We start from the raw sequence: 15,183 nt of genomic DNA on the forward strand, positions 1-15,183 counted from the left end.
AAATTACACCATAGATAAATGCTATTATAACATGAGAAACATAAATCTAAGATTTCTTATTAGTTCTATCCCATCATGTCCGATTTGACGAGTCCCCATTTCCCATCTTCCTTTAAATTGCTTTAAGGTCTTTTTGGCACTCCAACACCTCTCCACTTGTGTGAGGCTCCCCTTCCATAAGTCTCTTTCTAAAAACTATTTCTTTCCTTCTTTTGTCAAGGATGTCCTACTCTAAATTATTCTTAGCTCTGGTATGGTATTTCCTGCATAGTTCAGATCACTCTCTGGGCTTCTTTTACCAACTTGATGACCTATCCTTGAACTCTATTCTACCCCATCTATTCTTCTGGCTTTAGCCTTCCCATTTTTGGCTTATCCTATGGTGTTTTTGGTAGTTGGCCTTGTAATGTGGTCACAACTATTACATTTAGGATCACATCCCCTTTCAATCTCCCAAGTATAATTTCTACTCTTACCATGTTCACTATAGGTACTTGTCCTCCTTGGACTCCATCACCCAATTGCCTTGTGGTTTGAAGCTCTGTCAATGTCTTTGCCAAACCGGATAGATAGTCCTTTAATGTCCAGTGAATTACAATAATAGCAAGTTAATCCAATATTAGGTTAATCCTACTCCTCTTGACCCGTATCTGCCACCTCCTTCTTGTCCATATTGTTAAGCATTTTAAGGTGTTGCTAGCTTTTAGCTACCTTAGATTCCTTAGAGAAAGACCACCCCAATCATGAGGGGTGGAACCACTAAGTCTTGCCAAGAGCATGAAAGAAATGAGAAGAATCTAGTAGCATATGAGCTTTGGGAGGACCTCAACAAGTTGAAGCTCAACCTTACCTTAGACTAGTTCTTGTCCGTTGTACTACGAAACTACAAGTGGAAGCTACTCCAAAAGCTAGTATCTTAGAATAAGCTAGAAACATTGTCAATGATAGAATTAGAAGCGATAATAGCTAATTGCACCAATGTGGAGGAGGTGGCAGACTATGACATTGTAGTTTTAGAAGTCATGGTCAAGCTGAGAGGACAAACCATACTACATGTCATTATGGATGGGGGATCCGAAGTGAATATACTATCGATAGTATTAGCCAAGATAATAGGCATAACTACAATATAGCTAGCACCATTCTAGGTGGAAATGGAAGATCAAAGAAGTGCTCAACCCCCAGTAGGATAACCAGTAGAAGTTATGAGAGGAGGAGAGGAGAGGAGATAGAGATAGTAGGATATGCCTTTCTTGTGGTGTTTGTGGTGCTAAAAATGGAAGAAATATCTAGAGCTCACCTAATGTTATTAGGGAGACCATGGTTGAGAGGGAAGATTAAACAGAGCTAGGAGAAACATATTGAATCACCATCCTAAAAGGTAAGAAGAAGATGTGAGTGTCTGTGAAGGCCAAAGACAAATTGAACGCAACAACAACTAGACCTCTCCATGCTGAAGGATTAATCTATCTAGAATGAGTAGAACATGTGATGAAGAGGAGCAGATCTTGAGGGAAATTTTGGATATGTTCATCACTGTTTGAGGTGGATGTGGAAAGAATCATTCAAAAATATGATCTTGACAAGCCAACTAGCTCAGGGGTCACTCTGTTAACCCCTTATGTAGCACGTGCATTCAAGGGAGGGGTATTTAAAAAACCCCCCTACTTATGGATTTTTAAATTTAAAAACACCCCTTTTGTAACACTTTTTACAATAAAATTACCCCTTATGTACCAAAATTTTAACCATTTCAATATAAAATCCCCATATGCATGTACATTTTTTGTAACTTCATAAGAGAAAAAAACCTCTTCTGTTGAATTCGCATGGTATCTTACATATTTTTTAGTGACTCCCTTGAGCTAGCCACCAATGGCACACATTAGGGAAAATGTGGACTCATTTTTGGGCCCTCTAAGAAATGCCAAGTCATCATTTTATTACAAAAAGGGGGATCATGGATAACTCTATCCATAGTATCTCAAAACTATATCATGTAGCATATCATTGGAAAGATCTTGATGAGAGGATTCTAACGCACCAACCTCCAACAAATTTGGAGTTTTTATGCTCAAGTTATGGCCTCCCCACTAAAAAGTAACCTCAAAAGTTCTGTAAAACGGAAGCCTCACCTTCATTGGTCCTTATGGAATATTCCCTAGAATCTCAAAGAGCTTAAAAGGCCCAAAAGTGAGTCCAAATTTTCCCTAATGAGCACATGAAAGCATCACAGAGTCAAAGGTTCAAAAAGAGAAGCTTAAAGACTTGCTACTATCAGAAGAAGAAAAAGACAAATTAGTTTTCTAGAAAGAAGAAAAACAAAATAGAAAGCATCACTTGAGTAAGATGAACTCGTTGAGATCAATCTGGGTAATGAGGATGAGCCCAAGAGGGTAAGTGCAAAGCTAGAGCAACATCTAAAGGATGAATTGACACAACTACTCTCACAACATATAAGGATGTGTTTTCCTAGGACTATACAGACATGAAGGGCATTGATCTAAGATTTTATCAGCACAAGATCAACCTCAAGGAAGATGTGGTTGCCCATTAAACAGAGGAGGTACAGAATGAACCCAAATTATGCAAGAGATAAGTGAAGGAAGAAATGGACAAGCTGTTCAATGTAGGGTTCATTTATCCCATAGACAAAGCAAACTAGATGTCACTCATTATGATAGTACCAGAAGCTGAGAGTCTATATCGATTTCATAAAATTAATCATGACTACAAATGCAAATCTTTTTTTGTCGATTCCCTTCTAGATATAGTAGTAGGACATGAAATGTACTCATTAGATGGATTTAGTGGTTACAAATAGGTCTAGATGGCTAAAGATCATGAGAAGACTACATTCATCATAGAATGGGAGGCATTTACATCAAATGTAATGAATTTTGGCCTTAGGAATGCAACATCAATTTTCCAATGAATGGGACAAGAAATGTTTGACAAATACCTCACCACATTCATGAGGGTGTTTGTTAATGCTTTCACTGTGTTTGGAAAGAAGTCCAAGCATGTGAATCACCTATGCTATGTCAAGAAAAGTGCAAAAAAGAAGACTAATTCTGAATCAGCAAAGTGTGCATTTGCAGTGACTAGTGGTGGATCTACTAGGCCATGTGGTGGGATCTACTAGGCCATGTGGTGGGATCTAGGCAAGGTAAAGGTGATTGTGAAGCTGTAAGTTCCAATGAATGTCAAAGAAATTTCTATGTTTATTAGCCAAATCAAGTGGCATAACTGTTGAAATATACAAATGAATAGGGTGTGTGCGGGAACAAGCCCTTAGCAAGAGGTTGTAAAAGAGAATCTATAAATGTGAGAGAACCTGTGAAAAGGTGAGAAGTATCTACTTGGAGAGAATAAAGGGTAGCATGAGGAGATTTAGGAGGTGTGGAGATATTCTGAGAGAGGTGGAGAGAATCAAGCAAAAGAGGTGGAGCAAATCAAGGAGAAATCAGTGGGATTAGATGCTTGGATGTAAACTCTATAAATTGAGACATTGGCCTAATGAGAACTTGCTGGTTTTGTATTATACATGCCTACATTAATTTGTCAATCAATTTCTCACTAATCATGTCTTAATTATCATCTAATGTCTTTGTTAATGATGTTGATTCTAGCATTTGATCCACCATAACTCATCACATTACTGTAAATTTAACATGGTATTAGAGCCTAGCCTAGAATCCATCAATTTGTGAGCCCATTATCTTGCTAATCACTTGGCTAATTAGGATTATAGCTAAAAAATATTTTTACCTCTTTTTCAAAGTAGCCTCTGTACCCCCAACTGGTGGAGAAGCTCTCTCTCCCTTCATACATCAAATTAGCCCAAACCACTCTAGCCACACATAGCCATACACATTGGGCTTTAGCCCATTCAATCAAAACCCATTGGGCTTTAGCCCAATGGGTATGGGCTTTAGCCCATTCAATCAAAACGTCAAACCGCCAAGCATTGCTGCAGAAATTCATGATTTTTCCAGCGCTACTTTTCTGAAGAAAATATGAGATCTCTTCTACTCCAAATGCAATGGCTCTAATTCCTCTTGGCCCTAGGGGTTTTCAAGGGTGCTCTACAAGCTGGTGGAGACAGATTTTGATTTGATCAACACTGAAATCCAAGCTCTTCATCAAATCTGCAAGTGACTTTTGTAAAACAGAGATTACGCATTCAATGCTTGGTCAAATCTTGTGTTTCTTGGCTTAATCCTCTACTAGAATAATTGCTATTGATGGCCTTGAAAGGATTTGAGCTCATTTGAACTCTAAGGCCTCAGATCTGGACTCCCCGCATACTCTATTTTCTACACACAAAACAGAGGATTAATTTACTAATCAATACTAATCACTGTATTTTGGTGCAATTGAGGGTTCAAATTAACCATTAGGTATCTCATACAGATCCCTATAACTTTAGATTGCAATTTGGAGATGGTTTGATACTCCAACCATTCTGTACAGATTTGTTACCCTTCGTTTAATGTAATTTCTGGTAAAATTATACTGATAAATTTGTGGTAATCATCATCTTGCATTCCATACAGATTTGTTACCATTGGTTTAATGTAATTTTTGGTAAAATTATGCTGATAAATTTGTAGTAATCATCATCTTGCATTCCGTACAGATTTGTTACCGTTGGTTTGATACTCCAACCATTCCGTACAGATTTGTTACCCTTGGTTTGATGTAATTTCTGGTAAAATTATGCTGATAAGTTTGTGGTAATCATCATCTTGCATTCCATACAGATTTGTTACCGTTGGTTTAATGTAATTTTTGGTAAAATTATGCTAATAAATTTGTGGTAATCATTTACCCCTTGGTTAATACCTGTAAATCACACTCAAATTCAAGATTATTCACAGCCATAGTTGCATTTGGGAATGTGCATAAGAATGAATGCTATATGCATTATGTATTGGGCACACATGGGTGATTACATCATTGTAAAAATGGGATCAGACACTGCCCTTGTCCAGAATAAGGCAAGAGGTAAGACCTCCCGCATAGATTTGGGTTTGCATTGCATAATGACACAAGATAAACATCAAAAGCCCAAAAGAACTGTCAACAATACATTAAAACATGTTGCTCACATGGAGAAAGAACTGACGGACAAGCTCGTGGCCCCAGCCATGAAAGAAGAAGAACATCTCTTTCCAAGAGGAGGATCAACACCAAGAAGAAGAAGAGCTAGACGAAGCATTGAAGGAAGACATGGACGCGTGAAGAGAAGCTGCCACGACAAGAAGGCTGAAGACAAGAGAAGATGTGAGGCTCCAAGAAGTGAGAAGCCATGTGAAAATCTCTGTGTGTGTGTGTGTGAGAGAGAGAGAGAGAGAGAGAGAGAGAGAGAGAATCCCCACAACCCAATGTAACCTGCCCCAACAGAGTAAAACCACCTCTGAGCCACCGATGATGTAGGGCATGTGGTAGATGTATGTGTGAGCACTTTAGTCAAGGTCACGGGCACTTGTAGTAGCCTTGGACACATAGAGAGAGAGTGTGTCAAGGACTATGAGTTTAGGGACTTGAGGCACTAGTCGCGGACTATCAAGTAAGAAGGAAACTTGGTATAGGATCCAAGTGTGCTAGGATTATTCACTTGAGGGGAGGTGTACTAGGCATTGGTCGCGTAGACTATCAAGTAAGAGGGAAACTTGGTATAGGATCCAGGTGTGCTAGGAGTATTCACTTGAGGGGAGGTGTTGAAATATACAAGTGAATAGAGTGTGTGCAAGAAGAAGCCCTTAGCAAGAGGCTGTAAAAGAGAATCTGTAAATGTGAGAGAACCTGTGAAAAGGTGAGAAGTATCTACTAGGAGATAATAAAGGGTAGCATGAGGAGATTTAGGAGGTGTGGAGATATTCTGGGAGAGGTGGAGAGAATCAAGCAAAAGAGGTGGAGCAAATCAAGGAGAAATCAGTGGGATTAGATGCTTGGATGTAAACTCTATAAATTGAGACATTGGCCTAATGAGAACTTGCTGGTTTTGTATTATACATGTCTACATTAATTTGTCAATCAATTTCTCACTAATCATGTCTTAATTATCATCTAATGTCTTTGTTAATGATGTTGATTCTAGCATTTGATCCACCATAACTCATCACATTACTGTAAATTTAACATGGTATTAGAGCCTAGCCTAGAATCCATCAATTTGTGAGCCCATTATCTTGCTAATCACTTGGCTAATTAGGATTATAGCTAAAAAAGATTTTTACCTCTTTTTCAAAGTAGCCTCTGTACCCCCAACTGGTGGAGAAGCTCTCTCTCCCTTCATACATCAAATTAGCCCAAACCACTCTAGCCACACATAACCATACACATTGGGCTTTAGCCCATTCAATCAAAACCCATTGGGCTTTAGCCCATTTAATCAAAACGTCAAACCGCCAAGCATTGCTGCACTCTTTCTTATCTTTATCCCAACTTTGGCCATAAAGTCATCAAGTCATTTGTAAAGACAATGTGGCAAAGCTCGCGGATGCGGCTCTTCATCTCTTGCCCTACATTATCCAAAACCACATTGCCATTGACAATTGTGTAATATTTTTCACCATGGGTGGGTGTGGACTGTGTGTCAAAACGTCGCGAGATGATCGCAAGCGTGGAATGCTTCTGGCGCTAGATGGCGAAGGACGCTCATGTGGGGGCATAGACCCATCTTCTATGCCCCCACTTGGACAACAACCACCTCCACCTCCACTACTCGAGCGTTGTCCTCTCTACGAGTGGACGAGCGACCTGAGGGAGGAGGGGTTCTGGCAGCTCTTTGTGGGGTTTGTACAGGTGAACTAGGGTTAGTGGTGGTGGTGCCCGATGGTGCGACCGAAGTGCCTGCCTCTCTTCCAAAATATTATTGTGCCGTCGTTCTTTGCTCGGGCGGCGTGGCTTGTGCTAAAAAACCCATAAACTGGTCAAGTGACATGGCATATGGAGAGAAGTATGGAGAGTAAGCCGGTGTCTCATCTGGAGTGTGAGACATGTTTCTACATACACATAACAAAGCCCACATGGACACTTTAATAAGAGCATAGACATTATTTATCCCTTAACATTCATTCATTTATGCATGAGGCCTTATGCATAAAGCTATGCATGAGGCCTCATGCATAAAGCTATGCCATGAGGCTTATGCATAAAGCATGCATGAGAATTATGCATAAAGCATTATGCAGCATAAAGATTATGCATAAAGCTTATGCGGAAACCTACAAAGCTATGCATGAGGCCTTATGCATAAAGCATTATGCATAAGGCTTTTGCATAAAGCACTATGCATAAGGCCTTAAGCATGAGGCCTTAAGCATAAAACTATGCATGAGGCCTTACGCATAAAGCATGCATGAGGCCCTATGCATAAAGCTATGCATGAGGCTTATGCATAAAACTTATGCATAAAGCATGAATGAGCATTATGCATAATGCTTATGTGCAAAACTACAAAACAAATCCCCAGCACCCAAGGGTGCAATAATAATAGAGGAAAGAGAGGAAAGATAGAAAAGCACTTACCTCTTTTTCGTGATGTTGAAAGAGAGGATTAGAGGACCTACAAAACCAACAAAAGGGTGAGGAAAGGATTAGTAATGCATACATACAAAAGCTTATGCAAGCCTTGTGCAAACTATGTCGCTATGCAAGCCTTATGCAAGTTATGCTAAAGCTTATGCGTAAAGCATGAGGCCTTATGCATAAAGCTATACATGATGCCTTATGCATAAAGCTTATGAGGCCTTATGCATAAATCCACGTGGAAAACAAATATTTGAAGAGGTGAAAATAGTAGTTGATTGTTTTCCAGATGTTGAGGAACTCCCCCCAGATCATGTGATGATTGAGCATACACCACTAGCACCTATTGAACAAGAAGAAGAACAAGAAGAAGACATACTAGTTGAGGATTAGGATCAGATGAAGATGTACTCATTGAGCAAATACATCTTGAATGAGAAACCGACACTAGAGATAATCTAGAAGAAGAAGAGATTCAAGTTGAGTATGATCATGATGTATCGACAGCTCTCATGCTAGAGCTAGAAGAGGATGACGACATGGATGAATTACCTTCTACTACTACAAGACAACCGGTTCCACCAATTGACAACAATGATGGAGTATTTCTAGAAATAGATTTATTTGGAGCCATGGATCTCGCTGAGGACGAGCAAGTTGATGATGAACTTTAATTTCATTGTAAAACAGAGCACTTTCTTAATTGCTTAGTGATAAGGAGGAGAAGCTAGCATTTTTCTCCTTCGAAGAGCGTGATGGAAGTTATACCCTCCTCTCTCCCTCGCCCCCTCTCTCTCTCTCTCTCTCTCTCTCTCTCTCTCTCTCTTTATCTCTCTCTCTCTCTCTTTCTCTCTCATAAACACATATGCTTGCAAAGAAGTAGAAAGAGAAGGCTAAAACACACCCCATGATGGGAACTAGCAAATATTATATATAAATTTATTTTTTTAAAAAAATCGACTGTTATTTCGACGCCTGTTTCCACATATATTTCGATGGATATTTTCACGCTTTTTTCCACGCATATTTTGACAGATATTTCAATGCACATATCGATGACACGACCAGGCATGGAAACTAAGCATCGAAAAATAATGATTCTCTTATAGTGAATGTACCTAATCGCCAACCTTACCTTAGAAATGAAATTGTGAATATACATTGTAAAAAAGACTGTACTAATTAATAACTTTCATAATTATGGGACATAATTAAACTACTATGTATGAAAAAGCTAAATATACAGATCTACAAATGTAAAAAGTGGAATCATGTGGGGAAACGACTATAGCTTAAGCTCTTTGGGGACTTGAAGTGGTGGGATGAAAGGCTAATAGCCCTTTGGTGCATTTCATTTCGAGGAATAGAACCATTTGTGCGAGAATTCAATGGAGTGTAACTTTGGAGGAGCCCACTAGTGCTTGCTTCTTCTTTATCATCTGCTCTAGCCATGTCAAACAAGGAGCTGGTCGACATACATCTACGCAAGAAGAGGTTGGAAGAGGGGATGCCCAAGTTGGTGGGACGGTTGAGTTGGGGGCTATTAGTGTATTCATGTTGGGAAATGATCAAGATGTCGTCATCATAAGGGGGGTGAGAAGGGGGTATGCTTACCCTAGGAGCTTTGATGGCCTCACAATGGAGGGATGCCATGATGGGTTGTCTACACAAGGGGCAATTCTGGTGGGAATGGAGCCACATGTCGATACAATCCATGTGGAAGGCGTGCCTGCACGCGGGCAATACACGGAGGGGCTCGTCTTCTTCGAAGGAGCTAAGGCAGACGGCGCATTCCATGTTCTCGAATGCATCACAGTCGTGGTCATTATTATCATTCTGAGGATTTTCAGCGAGCTTGGTGAAGTTGACGATGGGCATGATGGCGTCGAGCCAGCGGCGGGAATCGAGGTCGTGGCTGCTGCCACGAGCTAGCAGACGACGGCCGGAGGAGTGAGCGAATGAAGAGCTGGCCGAAAGGCCGGCCTCGGGGTCGTGCGGTGGGTGTCTATGGTGCCAGAAGCGTCTGAAGAGAGAGGTGAGCAGCAGATAAGCCAAGCAAAGCAAAGCAGGCGTGAACACGATTAGAATTGCGTTCGTGTGCATGGGGCTCCCAGTGTCGCCTCCGGGTATAGGAGGAGGAGGAGGAGGTGGTGGAGGAGGAGGAGGTGGAGGCGCCGAGGGTGCAGACGGCTCGGCAGAAGAAAGCGCTCTTGCGCTCCTCTTGAGAATCCAGAAGAAAGCGCTCTTGCGCTCCTCTTGAGAATCCATGAGGAAGAAGGGGTCATCAGGTGGAGAGGCCGGCCAAAGGAGGGAAGCTGAGTGAATATGGAGAGAAGCTTAGTTGTGTCATTTTTGTCCTCGTGTGAACACCTTGATTCCTTCGCCAACAATTTCTTCTAAACAAATTGATGGGGTACTCCAACGTTGTGTCCGAGAGAGCGAATAACCTTTTCTATGGTTGTGTACAAATCAAACATTTACTTCTTCGTGGGCATGCCCATTAGATTTTTATTCGATGGACATGTCCACACCTGTTCCATTGGATTTTTACTCAACATGTCCACACTCTCCAGACCCGACAAGATTCAAGCCTACAATGTTGCCCTTGAGGCCCGATCCTTTAGCTAAACATGTCCACACTTAGTGGGGCTTGTATGATTCAAGCCCTTGAGACGCGATCCTTTAGCAAAACATGTCCACACAAAGTGGAGCCGGTAGAATTCAAGCCCGCAACGTTGCGCTTGCGACTCCAATCCTTTAGCCAATTTCACTTACAACCCATTTGCACGTTTTTGGCTTGCCCACCAATCTGATATTTCACCTAGTGTTCTCGAGTCACTGATGGAGTAGATAGGGCATTGAAGTCTCTGAAAATAACATGGGTTCAAGCTTTCACCATAACCAACGGATGGACATTGTCACTTAGGGTTGGGTGTCCATTTTGGTAAAGTCAATGCCTCGTCGTTGGACGAGGCATTGACTTTCACCATAACCAACGGATGGACATTGTCACTTAGGGTTGGGTGTCCATTTTGGTAAAGTCAATGCACTCGTCGTTGGACGAGTGCAAGTTTCGGATGATTTCGAGGATATAGATGCCCCCAGATAATACGGCCCTCCAAACACTTATCAAATATATATATATATATTTATATATCACCTAGTGAAAACCCAACTCATATCACTTAGCACCCTTACATGTTGACATTTATGAGAGATATTGACATTGTCCATTCTCAAGATTTCAATATGTTAATATGTTCTCTCAATTTTTTACATGGATAAATCTGAGATTAAGACACATATTATAGGCAAATTTGGAGCTTTGGATATGTTAGTTTTGTTGTTTTGAAGCTTGTTTACATTTAATTTCATATTTGGAAGGGGGAAACCTTGATTCCTTTGATGATTTTCATTATTTTGAAGCCAACAAGGCTTTGATTTCATTGCATTGAATCAAGAAATAGCTTAATATTTATGATTTTTGGAGTGTAATCCACTCCAAAAACCTAAATTTTGAGCTCCACTTAGTATATATAGTTTGTGTACTTCTTAATTTTTCATGAATACCATTAGTTAGGATTAGGAACCTTAATCACTCCCCATCAAGTTTAAAAATATCAAAAAACTCTAAAAACCAAGCCAAAAAACTCTCGGATTGGGAGACGTAAGCCCATAGTCTTGCGAAAAAAAGTCGTACATGCGAATGAGCCCTGAAACGGCCCAAAAAGTGCAAAGATAGTTTAAATTGACACTCTATCAGGGTGCTAGTAGAAACCTTACAACATGTGAACGAGCCTCGAAACAGCTCAAAAAAAGCACAAAAATCTTGTTATCTTCTCCACCTAAGAGAATAGCTCAATTTGAGAAAATTTGAAGATCAGCTTGAGGAGGTGATGATGAAGGGAGGGCCAAGAGGACTTGCTTTGATACCAATTATTGAAGTGGTGGAGACAAAGGTAGCAACACACACACAGATGCAGCAAGCAAGCAGAGATGGAGAGAAGCATAACACTCAAAACAAATATGGAGACAAATGTAGCAATACACACATACATGCAAGAAAAGATGGAGAGATGCACAACACACAAAGCAGTTCATCTGGCTTTCCTTTAGAACCAAACATTTAGAAGTAAATGATGGTTAATAAACCCTTGAGATTGTGTTGGCTATAAGTTGCCATTGCCACAAGTTTGATAAAACAACACAACTGCCCAAAGAGTGTTATAGCTTATGCTCTGACACCGTGTATAAGTAATTCAAACTTTTATATCAACATAAATATAGAAAAAACTAGGTACTACTTGTAAATGCAAAAGATGAAGAATGTTTGCATCGGCATTGCTAGTTTATATGACTCATCACATGATATATCTACTATGATATGGTGACATATATGTAAGCATACACATATCTAATATGTAAAGGTCCATGCGAACACCACTACTATAGCGATGTATGTGTAAGCATGCACTATACACATCCTCCAAGGGCCCAATCCTTTCATGCCATGACTCACGGGCTGCTCTCCACGAGTGAAAATCATGATCATCATCTGCCATGTAGCCATGCACATAAACAATACCAAGATCATGACTCTTGATAAGTCATGCCCATGGTAAAAACATATGGCAATGCCGCCCACATCCTGAAACACCTCCATGATGCATAAAAATCAACAACCTCGACTAAATCTCCTATCACACACCAAAAATCCCTAACGAAAATCGATGGGTGTGAGCAAACTCACAAAAGAGCTTGATATCAATGCTGACATGATGATGAAAATTGATGGGTGTGAACAAATCCACGAAAGAGCTCGATATCAATGCCGTCATGTCAACAATATCCACAAAGCACAAGGCATGTGAATACACCTTAGACTAAAGTATGGGTGTGTGAAATATAAGATGGGAAATGGCCACAAGTAATGGACCGCGAGGGGTGGCTAGACAAGGCCAATGTGAATAAACCAATTGGGCAAGGGTTATGAGAGTGTAAAAAGGGGAGTTGGAACCTTGAGGATTAAAGACATAAGGGTCTTTGGTGAAGCACTAGAAATATTTTTCCATCTTCTTCTTCTACCTCACATTGTTGCACTTTCTCTCCCTCTCACTTGAGTTATGATGATACTATCAAATGTAGCCTAGAGCTTCAAGCTCAATGATGGACAAAGCTATGATGTCTTTTTGTTGAAGTTCTCAATTTTTCTTTCTTTGTTGAGTCCTTTTGCTATGTCTATTTGCCACGCTTGCACTTGCAAAAGCGATGATGCTCTCTCACATGCACGAGCTGCTCTCTCTAATGTTGTGCCTAGATCTAATCCTACTAAAGGCCTTCAATGCTACTGCTTTCCTCCTACTGTGCTTACTCCCAAGGCTCACACATGCTCTGAAGATGAGGATGAACAGACTTGTAAGGTGGAAAGACGAAACGAACTATCAGCATTGATCATAAAAGGTACAAAAGTTTCCCAATAAGTGACTATATAGTCACTTACTCTAAAGATGTTTCCACACTAGCCCATGCACGAGATCTATGTGCCTAAACTCCCATGTGTACATGTGCTAGTGGAAAATAGCTTTGTTACAAAGGAGATTTGAAGGAAAACTAAGAAAAAGAAACGATAATACTAGGAAGATCCATAGGGACATAGCTCCTTAGCACCAGCTCTTTTAGGAGAAAATGAGCCACGAGAACATAGTTTATGATTTAGTGGCTCTTCTAGGAGAAAATGTATATGTAGATATAGCTAAGAGTCCTATATATTTACATGATACTATATTGATTTGTAAGAGTCTAAGCACATGTCTAAGCACATGTACAAGTATATTTCTAAGAATGTGTCCTTGCATCTATACAAAAGAATGTGTTTATATGTTATGAAACAAATGCTTGCACATATTTAAGTAAGATTCTTATATATTTACATGATACTATATTGATTTTTTCTTCCTTTCTATTAGCTATAGAAGTCCTCAATTCATGTACATATGTAAGCCATGAGATTTAGTTTATGTGGTGAGGTTATGGCAAATGATTTTGGTTCTTTCAATTGTGAGGTGTTAGAGCTTTTGTGAAATTTAATAGTCATGTGCACACATGCTATGTGTTGGTCTTTGTACGGACACATGCTATGTGTTGGTCTTTGTATATGAGAACTTTAGCATAAGCTCATGAAAAGAAAGCAATGTCTAACATATGCAGAGGTTAAGTAGAGCTTGTTTTCAAGGTCCATCTTGCTAATATAATATATGTATGTGCATGTGATAAATAAAGCATATATATATGAGACCTTTAGCATAAGCTCATGGAAAGAAAGAAATGTCTAACATATGCAAAGGTTAAGTAGAGCTTGTTTTCAAGGTCCATCTTGCTAATTTCAAAAAGATATGGATATAATGACATAGCTATATAGCTAGCTTATTAGGATGTGATTATGCTACTCGAAAGCATACTAGTGTATATTGTTTTTTAAATTTGGGATTTTATAGTCGGAAGCATACTAATGATCCAACAATGGAAACATACTAGTGCATATTGTTTTTCAGATTTGGGATTTTATAGTTGGAAATATACTAATGATCCAACATTTACGATGAGGCTAGCTTATTTGGAAGTTATAATGTCTATTGCCTTTCTGTTGTATCATAAATCAAGATACATCTATCGATAGTATTTATTGAAGTGGTTAAATTCTATATTTACATAAGTTTACTTGTATATTTGTTGAAGTGGTTAATTTATATTTACATAGTATTTGTTGAAGTGGTTAATCTTTATATTAATTTTACACACATTGTGGATTTGACCTGCGAGGTGCTCACTCTAGTTCGGGCATTTGCGGGTTAATGGAATACCCATGGGGACCACCCAAGAGCTTGTCTCTCACCCAAACCCTTGAGCAAACAAAGAAAAATAAATAATAGGCTAACCTAAGGAAATCGAAGAAGATGGTACAAGGGAATTAACCTAACTACTAAAAGGAATTGAAAAAGCAACACCTACACTCACAACTCACCAACACCACCTACACTCACAACTCACCAACACCTACACTCACAACTCACCACACTCTCTCCTCCACATAAGGGCTCATCCTCTCCACTCAAGTAGTGTAACGGCCAACCTTAAGGCTCATCCCACCCAAACAAAGCAAGACCTCACAAGAAGAAGACAAGGGCTCAATCACACCTCAACATGATTCTTCCATCCTCAATGAGCCAACAAGCCAAACTAGTGATCTTAAGACATGCAAAGACCATCTTGCTTTTTTCATTATAACCGGAAATATAAAAATACTCAGCCACCATTGCATCTAACTACGAATAAACTCTGCATCTATCTACTTACGAACAAATTCATCCAAATTATTTCCTTCACTACGAAAAGTTCTTGGCTAAGATTTATGCAAAGCTTCATGAATATCACTTTAAAGGTGATAATTCTAAAAAAGATAATCACATATTTAAAATTTGAGATTTTGCCATCCCAAGGAAAGACAAAAGAAAATATTTCTTTATTTACTCAAAAACTCTTATCGCATTGCAATACGGAAATCTAATCCGTGCTTTCAAACAAGCGAAAGTTTTGATATTATCCCATAATTACAAATTTTTAGTAGGGAAGATACAAACTTAGATG

The 15,183-nt window shown here is 39.5% G+C and overlaps 1 protein-coding gene across 1 annotated transcript; it reads right to left on the reverse strand.

Moving 5' to 3' along the window:
• Positions 1-8,716: 8,716 nt before the first annotated feature.
• Positions 8,717-9,807, reverse strand: LOC147608815 (uncharacterized). Its single transcript, XM_086788313.1, has one exon. The coding sequence runs from the start codon at positions 9,805-9,807 to the stop codon at positions 8,809-8,811; it is 999 nt and encodes a 332-aa protein (XP_086644439.1). The 3' UTR covers positions 8,717-8,808.
• Positions 9,808-15,183: the final 5,376 nt, after the last annotated feature.

This window comes from Cibotium barometz, chromosome 52, assembly GCF_041138505.1.
Source record: "Cibotium barometz isolate CiBa-2024 chromosome 52, ASM4113850v1, whole genome shotgun sequence".
In the NCBI taxonomy this organism is placed as follows: Eukaryota; Viridiplantae; Streptophyta; class Polypodiopsida; order Cyatheales; family Cibotiaceae; genus Cibotium; species Cibotium barometz.

Excerpts from the sequence above, each read along its gene's own strand:
- LOC147608815 (XM_086788313.1), bottom strand. The coding sequence starts at position 9,807 with ATGGATTCTCAAGAGGAGCGCAAGAGCGCTTTCTTCTGGATTCTCAAG.